At 39.9% G+C, this 14,723-nt stretch overlaps 1 protein-coding gene across 2 annotated transcripts in view; it reads left to right on the forward strand.

Moving 5' to 3' along the window:
* LOC135465741 (U3 small nucleolar RNA-associated protein 4 homolog) overlaps positions 1 to 14,723 on the forward strand; it is a 43,472-nt gene that overhangs the window by 5,293 nt on the left and 23,456 nt on the right. For both annotated transcript variants that reach the window (XM_064743066.1, XM_064743067.1), the window contains exons 3-8: positions 825 to 943; positions 4,608 to 4,662; positions 7,623 to 7,742; positions 9,529 to 9,597; positions 11,732 to 11,816; positions 12,503 to 12,671. In XM_064743066.1, the coding sequence (XP_064599136.1) occupies positions 840 to 943; positions 4,608 to 4,662; positions 7,623 to 7,742; positions 9,529 to 9,597; positions 11,732 to 11,816; positions 12,503 to 12,671 (602 nt within the window). In that variant the 5' untranslated portion in view covers positions 825 to 839. The remainder of the gene's footprint in view (positions 1 to 824; positions 944 to 4,607; positions 4,663 to 7,622; positions 7,743 to 9,528; positions 9,598 to 11,731; positions 11,817 to 12,502; positions 12,672 to 14,723) is intronic.

Here is a 14,723-nt window from a genome sequence, read left to right on the forward strand (position 1 = left end):
AGACAAGGTATCCATGTCAGCTTTGAAAGAAGAGGCTGTAAAAGTATTAATTTAAGAGGCCTCCCGAGGAACTGAGAGTATGATGTAATTATACATTCTGGAAATATGTATTGATGTTGTAAGCATGTTTTCTATCAAACCATCCAGAATTTTATTTGTGTTAGTCTATAAATGTGAACTACACAGCTGTGAAGCTTGCAGTCATATACTTAAGTCCATTTGAGGGCAGTCATATTTACTGTGAAGGATTTTACCAGGTTTGGAGACTTTCACGACATTCGTCATTTGTACTCCATTTTCTGAACATAGCACTTTGTGAGCTTGTGTTTTGCCGCTTGCTATTTTTGGAGACATTAATTTGGAGCTTGTATTAGTTTATAATAAAGTGGCTCTCAAGTTGAGTCTAGCACTCATTAACTCATGTAAGGGAGATAATTATGGATGGAGGAACCCAGAGTACCCAGGATAAACCACCAACTTTGGGCAAGTTACTGAAGCACTGAAACCTACAGATATGTACACTAGGCAGTATTGAAACTTTTTGGAGTATTCACTGTTGCAGTAAAAAACAACTAAAAATAGCTTGTGAGGGTGTTGGTTTTCTGCTGGCAGCTCCAGTCATTGTTAACCAGGATATGTAGCGGTATTAGTACCGATACCGAAATGTCGCTCACTGAATAATTAGAAGTTGTTATCCATACATTCGTTTTGTTGTCCAACTCAACTTCTAAATGCCATTGAAACAAGTCAGAAACCAGGATATATGTTCATATTTTCAAATAGTCGAATAAACAAATTCTTTTTTTTTTCTTGCTGCATTACAGATGAACTGAATTAGAATGGCAAACTTCCGTGTTCACCGTGTTAGATTTTTTGAATATCAGCCCAAAGCCATCCACTGCATTGCCTACCAGAAAGACACGAACAGGGTAGCAGTCTCCAGGTAAGTGGGAAGTGTACCGAATTACCTGTGCTATAGATAATCTATGTACCTGACCATGTGCTGTGAATTTCTCAAGTTATAGTGGCCCCTGTGAAATTTTTGAACAGCCATGATTCGTATAAGCTTTAAAGGAGAAGAAAACTTAATTATGAAATACCATTGAAAAGAGTATGCATTTCCTCGCAGGTGCATGCCCTAAAAAAATTCTAATATGTACCTTAAGTTCATAAGTTATAAATAAAGTCTGCACCAAATTCCACTGTGGGCGATTCCATTATGCCTAAGAACTAGTGCTGAAATCTTCTGTGTTAGGAGGAGAATTGCTGTCAGAAACCGCCGAAGTGCAGTTCGTACATTTCATACAGAAGGTAGCGAACAGTACAGTTTGTTTTCCGCTTGACGATCGGGAAACCGGAATGTTGGATGTAGGTTCCGAGTTTACAGGAACAATCCGGCAGTTTTAACGACTCTCATTGGCTGTGGGGTAACACACACCCAGCATGAATTACAGGGTATTAATGATGGAGGACATGATGGACTCATTCTTCATACATGTAAGTCATCAGGTGCTCATAATCACAAGCTGTTTCCTCAGGAGTTGTATCTGTTCTGCAGTCGTTTGTTCCAACCTTAAAGATGATTCTTTTGAATTCTTTCACATCTGTGCTCACCAATTTTCGCTCTTTAGGGATCAACGATTTAAGTCAAAATTTCAGTCATTAAGCTTGGTGTGTTCGTTTCCATTATCTTAGCTGTAATTTGTTGTACAGTAACTTGCCCAGAACTTGTCAAGCGCTAATTTGGCTGTTGAGTTTTCTTCACCCTATTCCCATTGATCACTGAAGTATTGTGCTGTTGAGTTTTCTTCACCTGTTTTTCTTCACCCTATTCCCATTGATCACTGAAGTATTGTGCTGTTGTTTTCTTCACCTGTTTTTCTTCACGCTATTCCCAATGATCACTGAAGTATTGTGCTGTTGAGTTTTCTTCACCCTATTCCCATTGATCACTGAAGTATTGTGCTGTTGAGTTTTCTTCACCTGTTTTTCTTCACCCTATTCCCATTGATCACTGAAGTATTGTGCTGTTGAGTTTTCTTCACCCTATTCCCAATGATCACTGAAGTATTGTGCTGTTGAGTTTTCTTCACCTGTTTTTCTTCACCCTTTAGTGTCACTTTCTACTTTGTCCAGCTCCGCTTTGATGGCACATTCTTTTGTGACTGGCCTGACTTTCTGTAGAGTGTCTTTAAGTTCTGGGACTTGCTTGTTTAGTCTCTGGACCACTTTCTCAAAGAAAGCCTTGCATTCTAACAGCTCAGTGAAACAGTTTGCACAAGCAATTTTCTTCAGTACACTCACATGTAGCTGAGGATGCGTGCTTGTTGACACATTCATGGGTTGACACAATTGTTAAGGTACACGAGGCTGGCTGGTTGGACGCTGTGTTTCCTGGAGTACTTAATGTGATCATGACACTGTTGATGTATCTCTGAGTATTTCTTAATGTGGTAGAACTGTCAGGAGAGAGATTACTCGACATTTGTTTATACTCAGTCTCATGAAGCCCAAGGTCTTCAGGGAGAAATCTCCAGAGGCTTGAATCATGAGAATCACTCAAGTTGAAGGAGTAAGTGCTGTATTCCTTTTGTCAAGGGCAGCCATGTTGACAATTTTTGAGCTCAGTAGCAAAACACATTTTAACCAAAAAGACAAAACAGCTGATTGGAAGTAATTTGCACCCAGAAATGTCAGAATAGTGACATTTAGGTGTTCATAGATGAGAAGTTGATCTCTTCCAGTAATTTACAGTACGTTTTAGGACTTTGGGCTCAAGCATGTTTATAGTGCACTTTACACTAACGGCCATTTTGAATGACAGTAAAGAGTACCAGAAATGGAATTTTTACTAACAACTGAATTCCTCTGAGCCCTGAGTTATTGTTTTATTTGCAGATAGGTGGAAACTGAATCAAGAAACAAAGTAATAAATGTTCTGACTGCCATGTAACAGATATGGGACTTCACCTTTGTTTTCACGTGGTCTGTCCTTGTTTCTGCTGCTCTAATTGCAGGATAAAAACCAAACTATAACTCTAAGTTTAGACCACTTGTCGTGTTTGTCTGTTTATGTGAACGATTTTTTCAAAATATAAATGCACATGTTTATACTCTGCTTACACTTTGTAATTAAAATTAGATTTGAGGCTTTGTCCAACTTCCAAAATTTCAACATGGCAGACAAATCACTTAATTGTTGGTAGCATGCAATATCCAGTGCCAAGAACAAAGCCCCAAAGGCCCTTAATAAATTGAAAATATCGCTTTTGTTTTCTTTTTATTATACCAAATGAACTATTTCATAATATGATTTAAAAAGAGGTCATAAAGTCATAGAGTAAAAAAATGAAACCTGCAGTTCACTAGTATTTTGTAGAACCGGAGCCCACTATTGCGGCTTCATTTAATCAAGCCATGGGATGATCAGTGATTGGCTGAAAATCCCCTGGCAGAAGTATGCAGGCTACAATGTCATTGTCTTTTGAAATAGTAGGTTTCTGGAGACTTTCACTGTATATGTGCAGTAAAGCAAGGGTGATTACAAAGCCTACAGGGCAGTAGGAAGCTGGGCTTTACGCAAATGGTTGTTGTGTGCCTACTATTCCCGACCACAGTCGTCTGGTCACTTCATTCGTAAAAGACCGCAGTAAGTCGACGAAAGGGTGTAAGATAACATGGGAAGGTATTATAGTGAAATGAATGACGTTCAAAGAAATATGGCTGATAAAAACCTGAAATTGTAGTATGTAAGACAACTGAACAATGTGCACAGCATACATACATGTAAATTGTGAATGTCAACAAAATCTGGTTTTGGAAGCAGAGTTTTGTATCATCTCCGCGTTATTTCCGCGATGTTTTCAACGTGAGTAAGCGAGTGAACGTATTGGAACAAGTAAAACGAATGTCTGCGGTGTATTGAGGAGGAGCCGTACCACCACATGTCAAATCAAAGTCGTTAATTATTCACCGTAAAGTAAAATCAACATGTAATACCAAATACTTCCATGAATAAACACACAATACAGTGTGTTCTGAAAATAAGATAAAATGTAGGAGGGCTTTCATTTTTGAAAGAGTACTTTATATGTTTATGTTCAGATGCATTCAACAACAGCGTTGTCAAAAACGAGGGACAGATTAACGAATCTCGCGCTGTAACAAGTCACGTTAATGAAGAAGTGTAAATTAGTTTTGCCCTGGTTAAGCATATGTGAGAGACTTTTGAATAGTTAGAGAACTTTAGTATAGCCCAGAACAAAAACAATGGATGTTTGTTTATTTATTCATTTGATTGGTGTTTTACGCCGTACTTAAGAATATTTCACTTATACGACGGCGGTCAGCATTATGGTGGGTGGAAACCGAGCAGAGCCCGGAAGAAACCAATGACCATCCGCAGGTTGCTGACAGACCTTCCCACGTCCAGCTGGACTTGAACTCACAAAGTCCGCATTGGTGAGAGACTCCTCAATGGATGCTTAAGCTATGCCTGAAGCCTTAAGAAATCAGCATTTTGCTTTGTGTTATTTATCACTGTCTGCTTCTCGAGATGAGCTCAGATGCTTGAAACTATGAATTACTAATGCATCTCTTCTTTCTAGGTCAGACGGAACGTTGGAAATATGGAGTATAGAAGACAAATGGTTCCAGGAGAAGGTTGGTGGAAGTAGAGATACTTTGAATCTTTGGCTTTTGTCATGTTTGGAAGTCAGGAAAATTTCAGGTTGTGCCTCTCAATTATGACAGTTTTTACTACCTACAATACATACAGTCGTGTACCTGTAGCCTCAAGGCACAGCTTGATAACATTTTCTGCTAAAGCAAAGAACTGACAGATTTGATGATGCTATGCATATTCTCACATTTTAGGTAATAACTCTTTGAAGAAGACTAAATGTCTATCTGTCAGACACTGTAGTTTGCTGACCTGTTGATGTGTATATTCTCACATTTTAGGTAATAACTCTTTGAAGAAGACTAAATGTGTATCTGTCAGACACTGTAGTTGGTTGACCATGTTGGTGTGTATATTCTCACATGTTAGGTAATAAGTCTTTGAACAAGACTAAATGTCTATCTGTCAGACACTGTAGTTGGTTGACCATGTTGATGTGTATATTCTCACATTTTAGGTAATAACTCTTTGAAGAAGACTAAATGTGTATCTGTCAGACACTGTAGTTGGTTGACCATGTTGATGTGTATATTCTCACGTTTTAGGTAATAACTCTTTGAAGAAGACTAAATGTGTATCTGTCAGACACTGTAGTTTGCTGACCTGTTGATGTGTATATTCTCACATTTTAGGTAATAACTCTTTGAAGACTAAATGTGTATCTGTCAGACACTGTAGTTTGCTGACCTGTTGATATGTATATTCTCACATTTTAGGTAATAACTCTTTGAAGAAGACTAAATGTCTATCTGTCAGACACTGTAGTTTGCTGACCTGTTGATGTGTATATTCTCACATTTGGCCTCGGACCCCCATTAATTTTCCATAAGCGACAGTGTTAACGTCTAACGCTGTGGCTCAGTCCCAAACATTCCGTGGCCAATAAGCTTTGGTGCATACCTGGCCCAACCTGGGAGAAACAAGCCATAAAAATCTTGACATAGGTTGACCGTCAAAATCTGGACCTTTCCATGCAGGCAGCTGGGAGGCGTGCCTAGCAACGCCAAGGGGATGTCACTCGCAGCCTCATCACTACCTCACACCTTGTGTCCTCTCACCCAGAATTTCAAACTTTCATCAATAAAGCTCATACCTCCTCAAAGTTTAGACAGTTTCCAGCATTTTAATACCAAACATGCACCTGTGCACCAAAAATGGACGCCTTGGAGCCAAAAAAGACTTTATACCCTAAAATTCACAGAACTACAATCGTCCCTACCGAAAAACGGAAGTTGTAATGGGGGTCTGTGTCCATTTTAGGTATTAAGTTTTGAACAAGACTAAATGTCTATCTGTCAGACACTGTAGTTGGTTGACCATGTTGGTGTGTATATTCTTAAATGTTAGGTAATAAGTCTTTGAAGAAGACTAAATGTGTATCTGTCAGACACTGTAGTTGGTTGACCATGTTGATGTGTATATTCTCACATGTTAGGTAATAAGTCTTTGAAGAAGACTAAATGTGTATCTGTCAGACACTGTAGTTGGTTGACCATGTTGATGTGTATATTCTCACGTTTTAGGTAATAAGTCTTTGAAGAAGACTAAATGTGTATCTGTCAGACACTGTAGTTGGTTGACCATGTTGATGTGTATATTCTCACATGTTAGGTAATAAGTCTTTGAACAAGACTAAATGTGTATCTGTCAGACACTGTAGTTTGCTGACCATGTTGATGTGTATATTCTCACGTTTTAGGTAATAACTCTTTGAAGAAGACTAAATGTGTATCTGTCAGACACTGTAGTTTGCTGACCTGTTGATGTGTATATTCTCACATTTTAGGTAATAACTCTTTGAAGACTAAATGTGTATCTGTCAGACACTGTAGTTTGCTGACCTGTTGATATGTATATTCTCACATTTTAGGTAATAACTCTTTGAAGAAGACTAAATGTCTATCTGTCAGACACTGTAGTTTGCTGACCTGTTGATGTGTATATTCTCACATTTGGCCTCGGACCCCCATTAATTTTCCATAAGCGACAGTGTTAACGTCTAACGCTGTGGCTCAGTCCCAAACATTCCGTGGCCAATAAGCTTTGGTGCATACCTGGCCCAACCTGGGAGAAACAAGCCATAAAAATCTTGACATAGGTTGACCGTCAAAATCTGGACCTTTCCATGCAGGCAGCTGGGAGGCGTGCCTAGCAACGCCAAGGGGATGTCACTCGCAGCCTCATCACTACCTCACACCTTGTGTCCTCTCACCCAGAATTTCAAACTTTCATCAATAAAGCTCATACCTCCTCAAAGTTTAGACAGTTTCCAGCATTTTAATACCAAACATGCACCTGTGCACCAAAAATGGACGCCTTGGAGCCAAAAAAGACTTTATACCCTAAAATTCACAGAACTACAATCGTCCCTACCGAAAAACGGAAGTTGTAATGGGGGTCTGTGTCCATTTTAGGTATTAAGTTTTGAACAAGACTAAATGTCTATCTGTCAGACACTGTAGTTGGTTGACCATGTTGGTGTGTATATTCTTAAATGTTAGGTAATAAGTCTTTGAAGAAGACTAAATGTGTATCTGTCAGACACTGTAGTTGGTTGACCATGTTGATGTGTATATTCTCACATGTTAGGTAATAAGTCTTTGAAGAAGACTAAATGTGTATCTGTCAGACACTGTAGTTGGTTGACCATGTTGATGTGTATATTCTCACGTTTTAGGTAATAAGTCTTTGAAGAAGACTAAATGTGTATCTGTCAGACACTGTAGTTGGTTGACCATGTTGATGTGTATATTCTCACATGTTAGGTAATAAGTCTTTGAACAAGACTAAATGTGTATCTGTCAGACACTGTAGTTTGCTGACCATGTTGATGTGTATATTCTCATGTTTTAGATAATAAGTCTTTGAAGAAGACTAAATGTGTATCTGTCAAACACTGTAGTTGGTTGACCATGTTGATGTGTATATTCTCACGTTTTAGGTAATAGTTGGCCATGAAGAGCAGTCAGTGGAGGCCGTAGTGTGGAGTGGACAGCGACTCTTTACAGCAGGACTCAGTGGAGATGTGGTCGAATATGACTTGTGTAAATTACAATCAAAGGTGAACCAAAGTCTTAAAAAATTTGCATTTTTGGATTTAAACATGCAAACCCCAACACAAAATCATTGCGGTCATTACTGGAGTTTTATGTCGAAGTGAATTTAACACACACAGAATAGTCATGGATGTGAGAAATTTTCAAACAGTTGGAAAGGATGTTTTTAATGACAAGGATGCACAGCTACAAGACAGAAGTGGGTAATGCTTGTATTACAGTGTCTAGGAATCACTGCCTTCAGAAATGCCTTTCCACACTATTAATTTTTGACGTGTAACTTAGATTTGATTTAGGAAAATAGGAAATACTGTAAGGGCCCCAAATAGCATTATAGGAACATTCCATTATTAACCAACTTGTGAAAAATTGGTAATGACCATGGTGGGCGGTCATTTTGCGGACAGGCTTGTGAACACTCTGAAGTAAAGTATTTGATGTTTTGAAAAATGTCTGAAATGCATTGGATTTTAGTATTCATAAAATTGATTTTATTCAGTGATTTAGAGACATGGGCCATATGGGCCCCAGGTGGATACTATTATAGCCACGAGGGCAACCAATAGCAAACCATACACCGATTCACGCTATCAACGATAAGTTCTTTCTAAACAATGGATGTGGTCTAAAACTGCTGTTAACTTTGGGGTCTTACCTCTCAGCTCGCCCGCACACATAACATCTCACATATATTCCATTTGGTAAGGACCCACAAGACCCAAGCTCACCTCGCAGTCATCGCAAAAGCAGCAGCTATTCTGCTTCGCCACAGTTATGGGACTTAAAAAAGTTATTGTTCCTCGATGGCACATAAGCATTAAACCTGTAAAGACAAGCCTAATGGCCGCCTTGAATAAAAATGGTTTGCTGTGTCGTGAGTACGGGTCTAGTGTCCCATTACTGACTGGAATATACCTGGGATGTTGCATGTGGGGGCAAGCTGAGGAAAGAGAGGTAAAAGTTGACACCACTTTTGGACTGCAGCCATTGTTTAGAAAGAACTTGTCGGACATGGCATGAAGTGTATGGGTTACCATTGGTTACCCCTGTGGCTACGATACTCTGCCAGCTCAATGCAAAGAGAGGAGTTGAAGTAGCCACCTGGGGCTAAGGCCATGTGTACTTGCATGTTTCGGTTGTAATAAATTGTAGATAATTTTTATGAAGATAATTTGCATTATAGCAGTTATTTATCACTGTATTGCTACACATACAAATAAACACTGCAACAAAGATAAGTTACCTCCCCATATAACAGTTTATATTTCCCAAGATATTTGCCAGATATGTGATAAAAAGAATACTTACCATTCAAAAATCTGGTTTAATGTGTTTTTTTTTCTAACTTATTTAATGTTCCAAATTTAACGAGGTTCACCGCAATCTCATTAAACTGCTACTACATGTATAGGATAATCGTTGATACATCTTGTGGACTCAATTTCAGGAATGATGTGAGAAAATTTTATCCTTATTTGGCTGTTAAAATATATCAAACAGTGTTGGACCTAACTTATTTTGGCTGCACCTTTGATTTATCCCCAGTACATGTAATTCACTTGGTTCTATAGTGAAACATTGCAATATGTGTACGATATGTTGGCTTCCTCGCCGGCCGTAAGTGGGAAGGTCTGCAGCAACCTGCGGATGGTCGTGGGTTTCCTCCGGGCTCTGCCTGGTTTCCTCCCACCATAATGCTGGCCGCCATCGTATCAGTGAAATATTCTTGAGTACGGCGTAAAACACTGATCAAATAAATAAATAATGATTGCCCATGTTTTGTGTTTGCAGACATTTGTGTCCTCCAATGCTGGAGCGGTGTGGTGTCTGACCAGAAATTCATCGAACACTAAACTGGCTGTAAGAATTGTCCTCCGCTCATACATTTATTATCAACACTTACCACACAAAACTGGATCTTAAAATTCCTACACATATTACTTGTAACATCACTGGATAAAAGTTATGCAGTTTTCCAGAGGTGTTCTAAGAATAATTGAAAAAATTCTTGAAGTGCTTATCAATGGTATAAATAGCAAATGCCACTCATTTGGTGACGCCATTTTGCCATGTTATAGCCAACTAGCATGACCTCACTAAACTTAAAAGTTCCCTTGTACCATCAGTATTAAACAGTGGGGCCATTAGAAAAATACAATCAAAAGCTTAAAATGCTGAACTAAAGAGTTTCAGGCTTGTTCCTTCACAAACATTTCTTTAAATATGTCAGTCACAGTCAGGGAAATCTCAGCAGGTCTGCGTCTCTCGTCTGCATGGGTGTCAGCATTAGGCCTAGCTGACTGTACTGACATTAGGGAATATATCAAACATAGCAGGGCCTTCTCATTTGGAACAAACTCTTTCCTGCAGGTGTTGGAAAAGATATTTTCGTAATAAATCTGAATTCACTGAGGAAACATAATGCGACGTCACAATGTCGGTATCTTTGTGTTGGTCTCCCGAGATGATTTTCTTGCTGGCTCGCCCTGACAAGTATCGGTCTTCTGCCCACCACATAGGCTATGTCACATGAATAACCATTCTGAGTTGCCTGCCGCACAAATGCGTGCACCAAGTGCAAAATGATTCAATTTAACCCTTAAAATAGCTTCAAAATCCAGTTTTTTGCATTTATTTTTGTCTACCCACAATGGCCAAGTTTATGAGGTCTTCAACCTGGCTATTCAGAGTGAACTGCTCATCAGTGCCATATCCCGAACACTGAACTCTATCTTCTTGTCTTTCAAAATAAATGTTTCGAATATTTTTCTGTGATACCTGAGCCCTATTGTCTTCATCCTGTACGTATTTAGTGGCAGACTTTACGTGACCACATGCTCACTACCTAATCTCCTGGAGACGATTTCTTACGGTTTACAGGTTTATGTGACGATGGTCTGAAATGTTTCAAGCAGTTTTTACGGCTGTTTGACGTCTGTTTCTGAGGTGTGATAAACCCATTGATCTTGTACAGGCGTCATTACCCATGGACGTCCAGAACACAAACAACCCCTTATACCCTGAGAAATCCTTTGGCGTCGGACAAGCACCACTGTTTCTGTAACAATACATCCACCGCGTGACCTCCTGTTGTACTAATCCTGCGGCGAGCATACCAGCCGCCTGATTACGTTAGTTTAACAACAGTCTTGGCATAACATTGTAATGCCTTTAACACTGACTGGGTGAACTTTTGCAATAGTTGAAGTGTGATTTTCCATTGACACACAACCGGCACGGATAGCACAGTTGGTAGAGAGTCCGCTTCGGGACCAGTAGATCCAGGATCAATCCTTGATCGAGTCACACCTAAGACTCTAAAAGAGGAAGTTGTAACTTCCTCGCTTGGCGTTCAGCATGAAGGGGATAGTGCAACAACTGGTTGACCCGTATCAGTATAATGGCTCGGGCGGGGCGGCTTACTTGCCTTCAGTAAGTCGTCTCAGTGAAGCAGCACAAAATAAAAGAGCGGTGGAAATCCGTCCTGCAACAAGGAGGCACATTACATGCACCCTAAGGATTCCTTCATCGTCTTATGACTGAAAAATTGTTGAGTACGACGTTAAACCCCAAGCACTCACTCACTCACTCCATTGACACACAAAACTGGCAAATCAGAGCATGCAATGCTGTGAAATACTCACCAAGGGGCAAAAGTCACATGGTGCATGTACTTCCTGTAACACTTCATTTATTGTCAGTGCATAATTGGAGGTTTGCCTATAGCGAATATTAATGTAGGATGTATTTTTATAGTTTTTAATGTTCGTTCAAACGTTTCAAAATTCTGCAAACTTAGATGTACAGTGCCTTTTTTTTGGAAGTATATTTTATTCACACTCTCGTGATCTGTCTGTGGAAGTCTAAATGGACCTGTGTTTGTATTCATATTAAAGATTTTCTCCTGGTTGTATTTAAATTTTTGAAATGATCAATTAGGTTGGTTCATTGTTTATTAAAGATGAGAGTCAATTTAAATAAAATGTTGTTGTAGGCTGGCACAGAATATGGCTGTATTGTGTTGTTTGATCTGACTGGTGAATTATTGACCTATGAGAAAGCTTTTGACAGACAGGAAGGTAAAAGTTATTTGTAGTGAGTTTCTTATTAAGACCATGCTGTTTCTCATAACCTTTTTGAAAAGTTTTGTTACATTGCATTTGTTTATTTATTTGATTGGTGTTTTAAGCCCTACTCAAGAATATTTCTCTTATACAACGATGCCCAGCAATATGGTGGGAGGAAACCAGGCAGGGTCCGGGAAAGCCCACAACCATCCTATGAATGCTGACAGACCTTCTCATGTAGGTTGTTACGTTGTAAGAGATCAATTTCACAGTATAAAAGAAATGGTAAACTTTGTTTTTTTCTAGTTTGGTGCCTGGGTAGCCTTGAAAACAACCATGAAACAGTTTGTTGTTTCCAACTATTTCCATTGCCATGACTACAGTGGTTGCCATGGTCACATTGTACCTCATACCCGAGTCAGTCATGATGTCAGACATTTGAAGTAAAACTTAACTCAGCAGGCCGGGTATAGTGAGTAGCCTATCTGACACACACCCTCCCACCACCACCACTTGAGATTTTGAAAGAAACTGTGTCTCCTTGAGGGAATGCTGAAAAGACGAGAAACAAGCATGGCCCCCCATTTTATGTCTCCCATACCTAATAAACGGAATATGCCTCTTGATTCCTTTGATTTAGAAAAGACAAAATGCATTAAAGGAGCACATGATGACTTTTTGCAAACTCGATATTTCAGGTCGTATACTGTCATTGTCATGGCACGTGAATGAGGAAGTCATTGTGACAGGGGGAATTGACAACATCAGGGTGTGGAGCGTGAATTCAGGACACGCCATACAGCGCCTGACTCTACCCAGGCAGGAGAACCACAAGGAGACCATTGTGTGGAGTGTGGTGATCACAGGGTGAGTGTGGCCTGTGGTGATCATCAGATGAGTGTGGAGTGTGATCACAAGGTGAGTGTGGAGTGTGGTGATCACAGGGTGAGTGTGGACTGTGGTGATCATCAGATGAGTGTGGTGATCATCAGATGAGTGTGGAGTGTGGTGATCACAAGGTGAGTGTGGCCTGTGGTGATCATCAGATGAGTGTGGAGTGTGATCACAAGGTGAGTGTGGAGTGTGGTGATCACAGGGTGAGTGTGGCCTGTGGTGATCATCAGGTCAGTGTGGAATGTGGTGATCACAAGGTGAGTGTGGAGTTTGGTGATCACAAGGTGAGTGTGTCCTGTGGTGATCATCAGATGAGTGTGGTGATCACAAGGTGACTATGGACTGTGGTGATCATCAGATGAGTGTGGAGTGTGGTGATCATGAGGTGAGTGTGTCCTGTGGTGATCATCAGATGAGTGTGGACTGTGGTAATCGCAAGGTGAGTGTGGACTGTGGTGATCATCAGGTGAGTGTGTAGTGTGGTGATCACAAGGTAATTGTGGACTGTGGTGATCACAGGGTGAGTGTGGACTGTGGTGATCACTAGGTGAGTGTGGACTGTGGTGATCACAGGGTGAGTGTGGACTGTGGTGATCACAAGGTGAGTGTGGACTGTGGTGATCACAGGGTGAATGTGGACTGTGGTGATCATCAGGTGAGTGTGGAGTGTGGTTTAACTCTGCCATTGCTGTGTTTGTTGTGTAACCCGATTACGCTGAACCTTGTTTCGTACTGAGTCAAATCCAGAGGAATCGACTCGGTACGAAACATGGTTCAGTGGTATCAGGTTACACAACAAAGACCAAGATGAAGGTGTTAAAGTCGATTCTACTCCCCAAAAATGAAGAAAACGGGGCAAAAACGACATATTTCATGCTGCTGCTCTCTTTTCCTCCCTCCACAGAACTCACGCATTATAATCCAATCAACGTCAAGTTTAGGCCATAGCAGTTGACCTAGATATTTCAAAGCTGCTTCTGTGTGACGTGTCTATTTGTTGCATAACATAGGAATGCAAAGGTTAACTGTACATGTATTATGACGTAACGCCGAGCTCAGACTGAAACAAATGTTTCTTTTTCCACATCATAACGCCTGGTTGTAAAACATCACACGGGTGAAAGAACAGGGATATCTATAAACTGTGTAAAATAACACTTTTATCACAGAAGGAAATTTCAGTAGTTAACTTTATATAAATCATGGAAGCAAATCTAACTAGTAAACAATCTCAAATTCTTATATTTGCATACATAAAGATTTATTTGTTTATTTATTTGATTGGTGTTTTACGCCGTGCTCAAGAATATTTCGCTTATACGGCGGCGGCCAGCATTATGGTGGGTGGAACCCAGGCGCATACATAAAGAGCATGAAATGATATTACCCAGGGAGGCAAACGTACCCGCCGGTGTTTGTTATGCGTGACACACTGGATATTGTTTGAAATGCCGTCTCTATTTAGTATGTATTGTATATTTGTACGCAGACCCCAGTGAACATTGGGGTAGAATGATCATAAGATTCACTTTTCAGTTTCTAAGATTCAGAGAAAGAGATATTTAAAGATAATTTGCATAAGTGCATGTTATTTTGCTGCATAAATTGAACATGAAATGTTCAGAATTTGTGTGTATTCAATGTTAATGGTAGATGTTAAAGGGGCTTAGCATGCCAACATCGCGCAATGACCCAGGAGCCTCTCTCCGATGCGATCGGTGTGAGTTCAAGTCCAGCTCTCCGGTCGTATGTGGGAAGGTCTGGTAGCAACTAGCAGGAAGTTACATACTTTTAGATAATGGACTTCTGATAATATTTAAATTTCGTGTAACACTTTCACCACTAAATTTAACTTTTGGTGAAGGTCACTTGCCTTCCATCTGCCGAGTGTGCATATCTTTATGTTACACATGGGCAATTAAGTTTATCACTAACTTTCTAAAGTTTGGTGGCTTTCCGGTTTTGTTTACCCATGAAACTCAGTGCCATAGTATTTAAATATTCTTGAGTATTACATTAAACGAC

This window comes from Liolophura sinensis, chromosome 5 (genome assembly GCF_032854445.1).
Source record: "Liolophura sinensis isolate JHLJ2023 chromosome 5, CUHK_Ljap_v2, whole genome shotgun sequence".
In the NCBI taxonomy this organism is placed as follows: domain Eukaryota; kingdom Metazoa; phylum Mollusca; class Polyplacophora; order Chitonida; family Chitonidae; genus Liolophura; species Liolophura sinensis.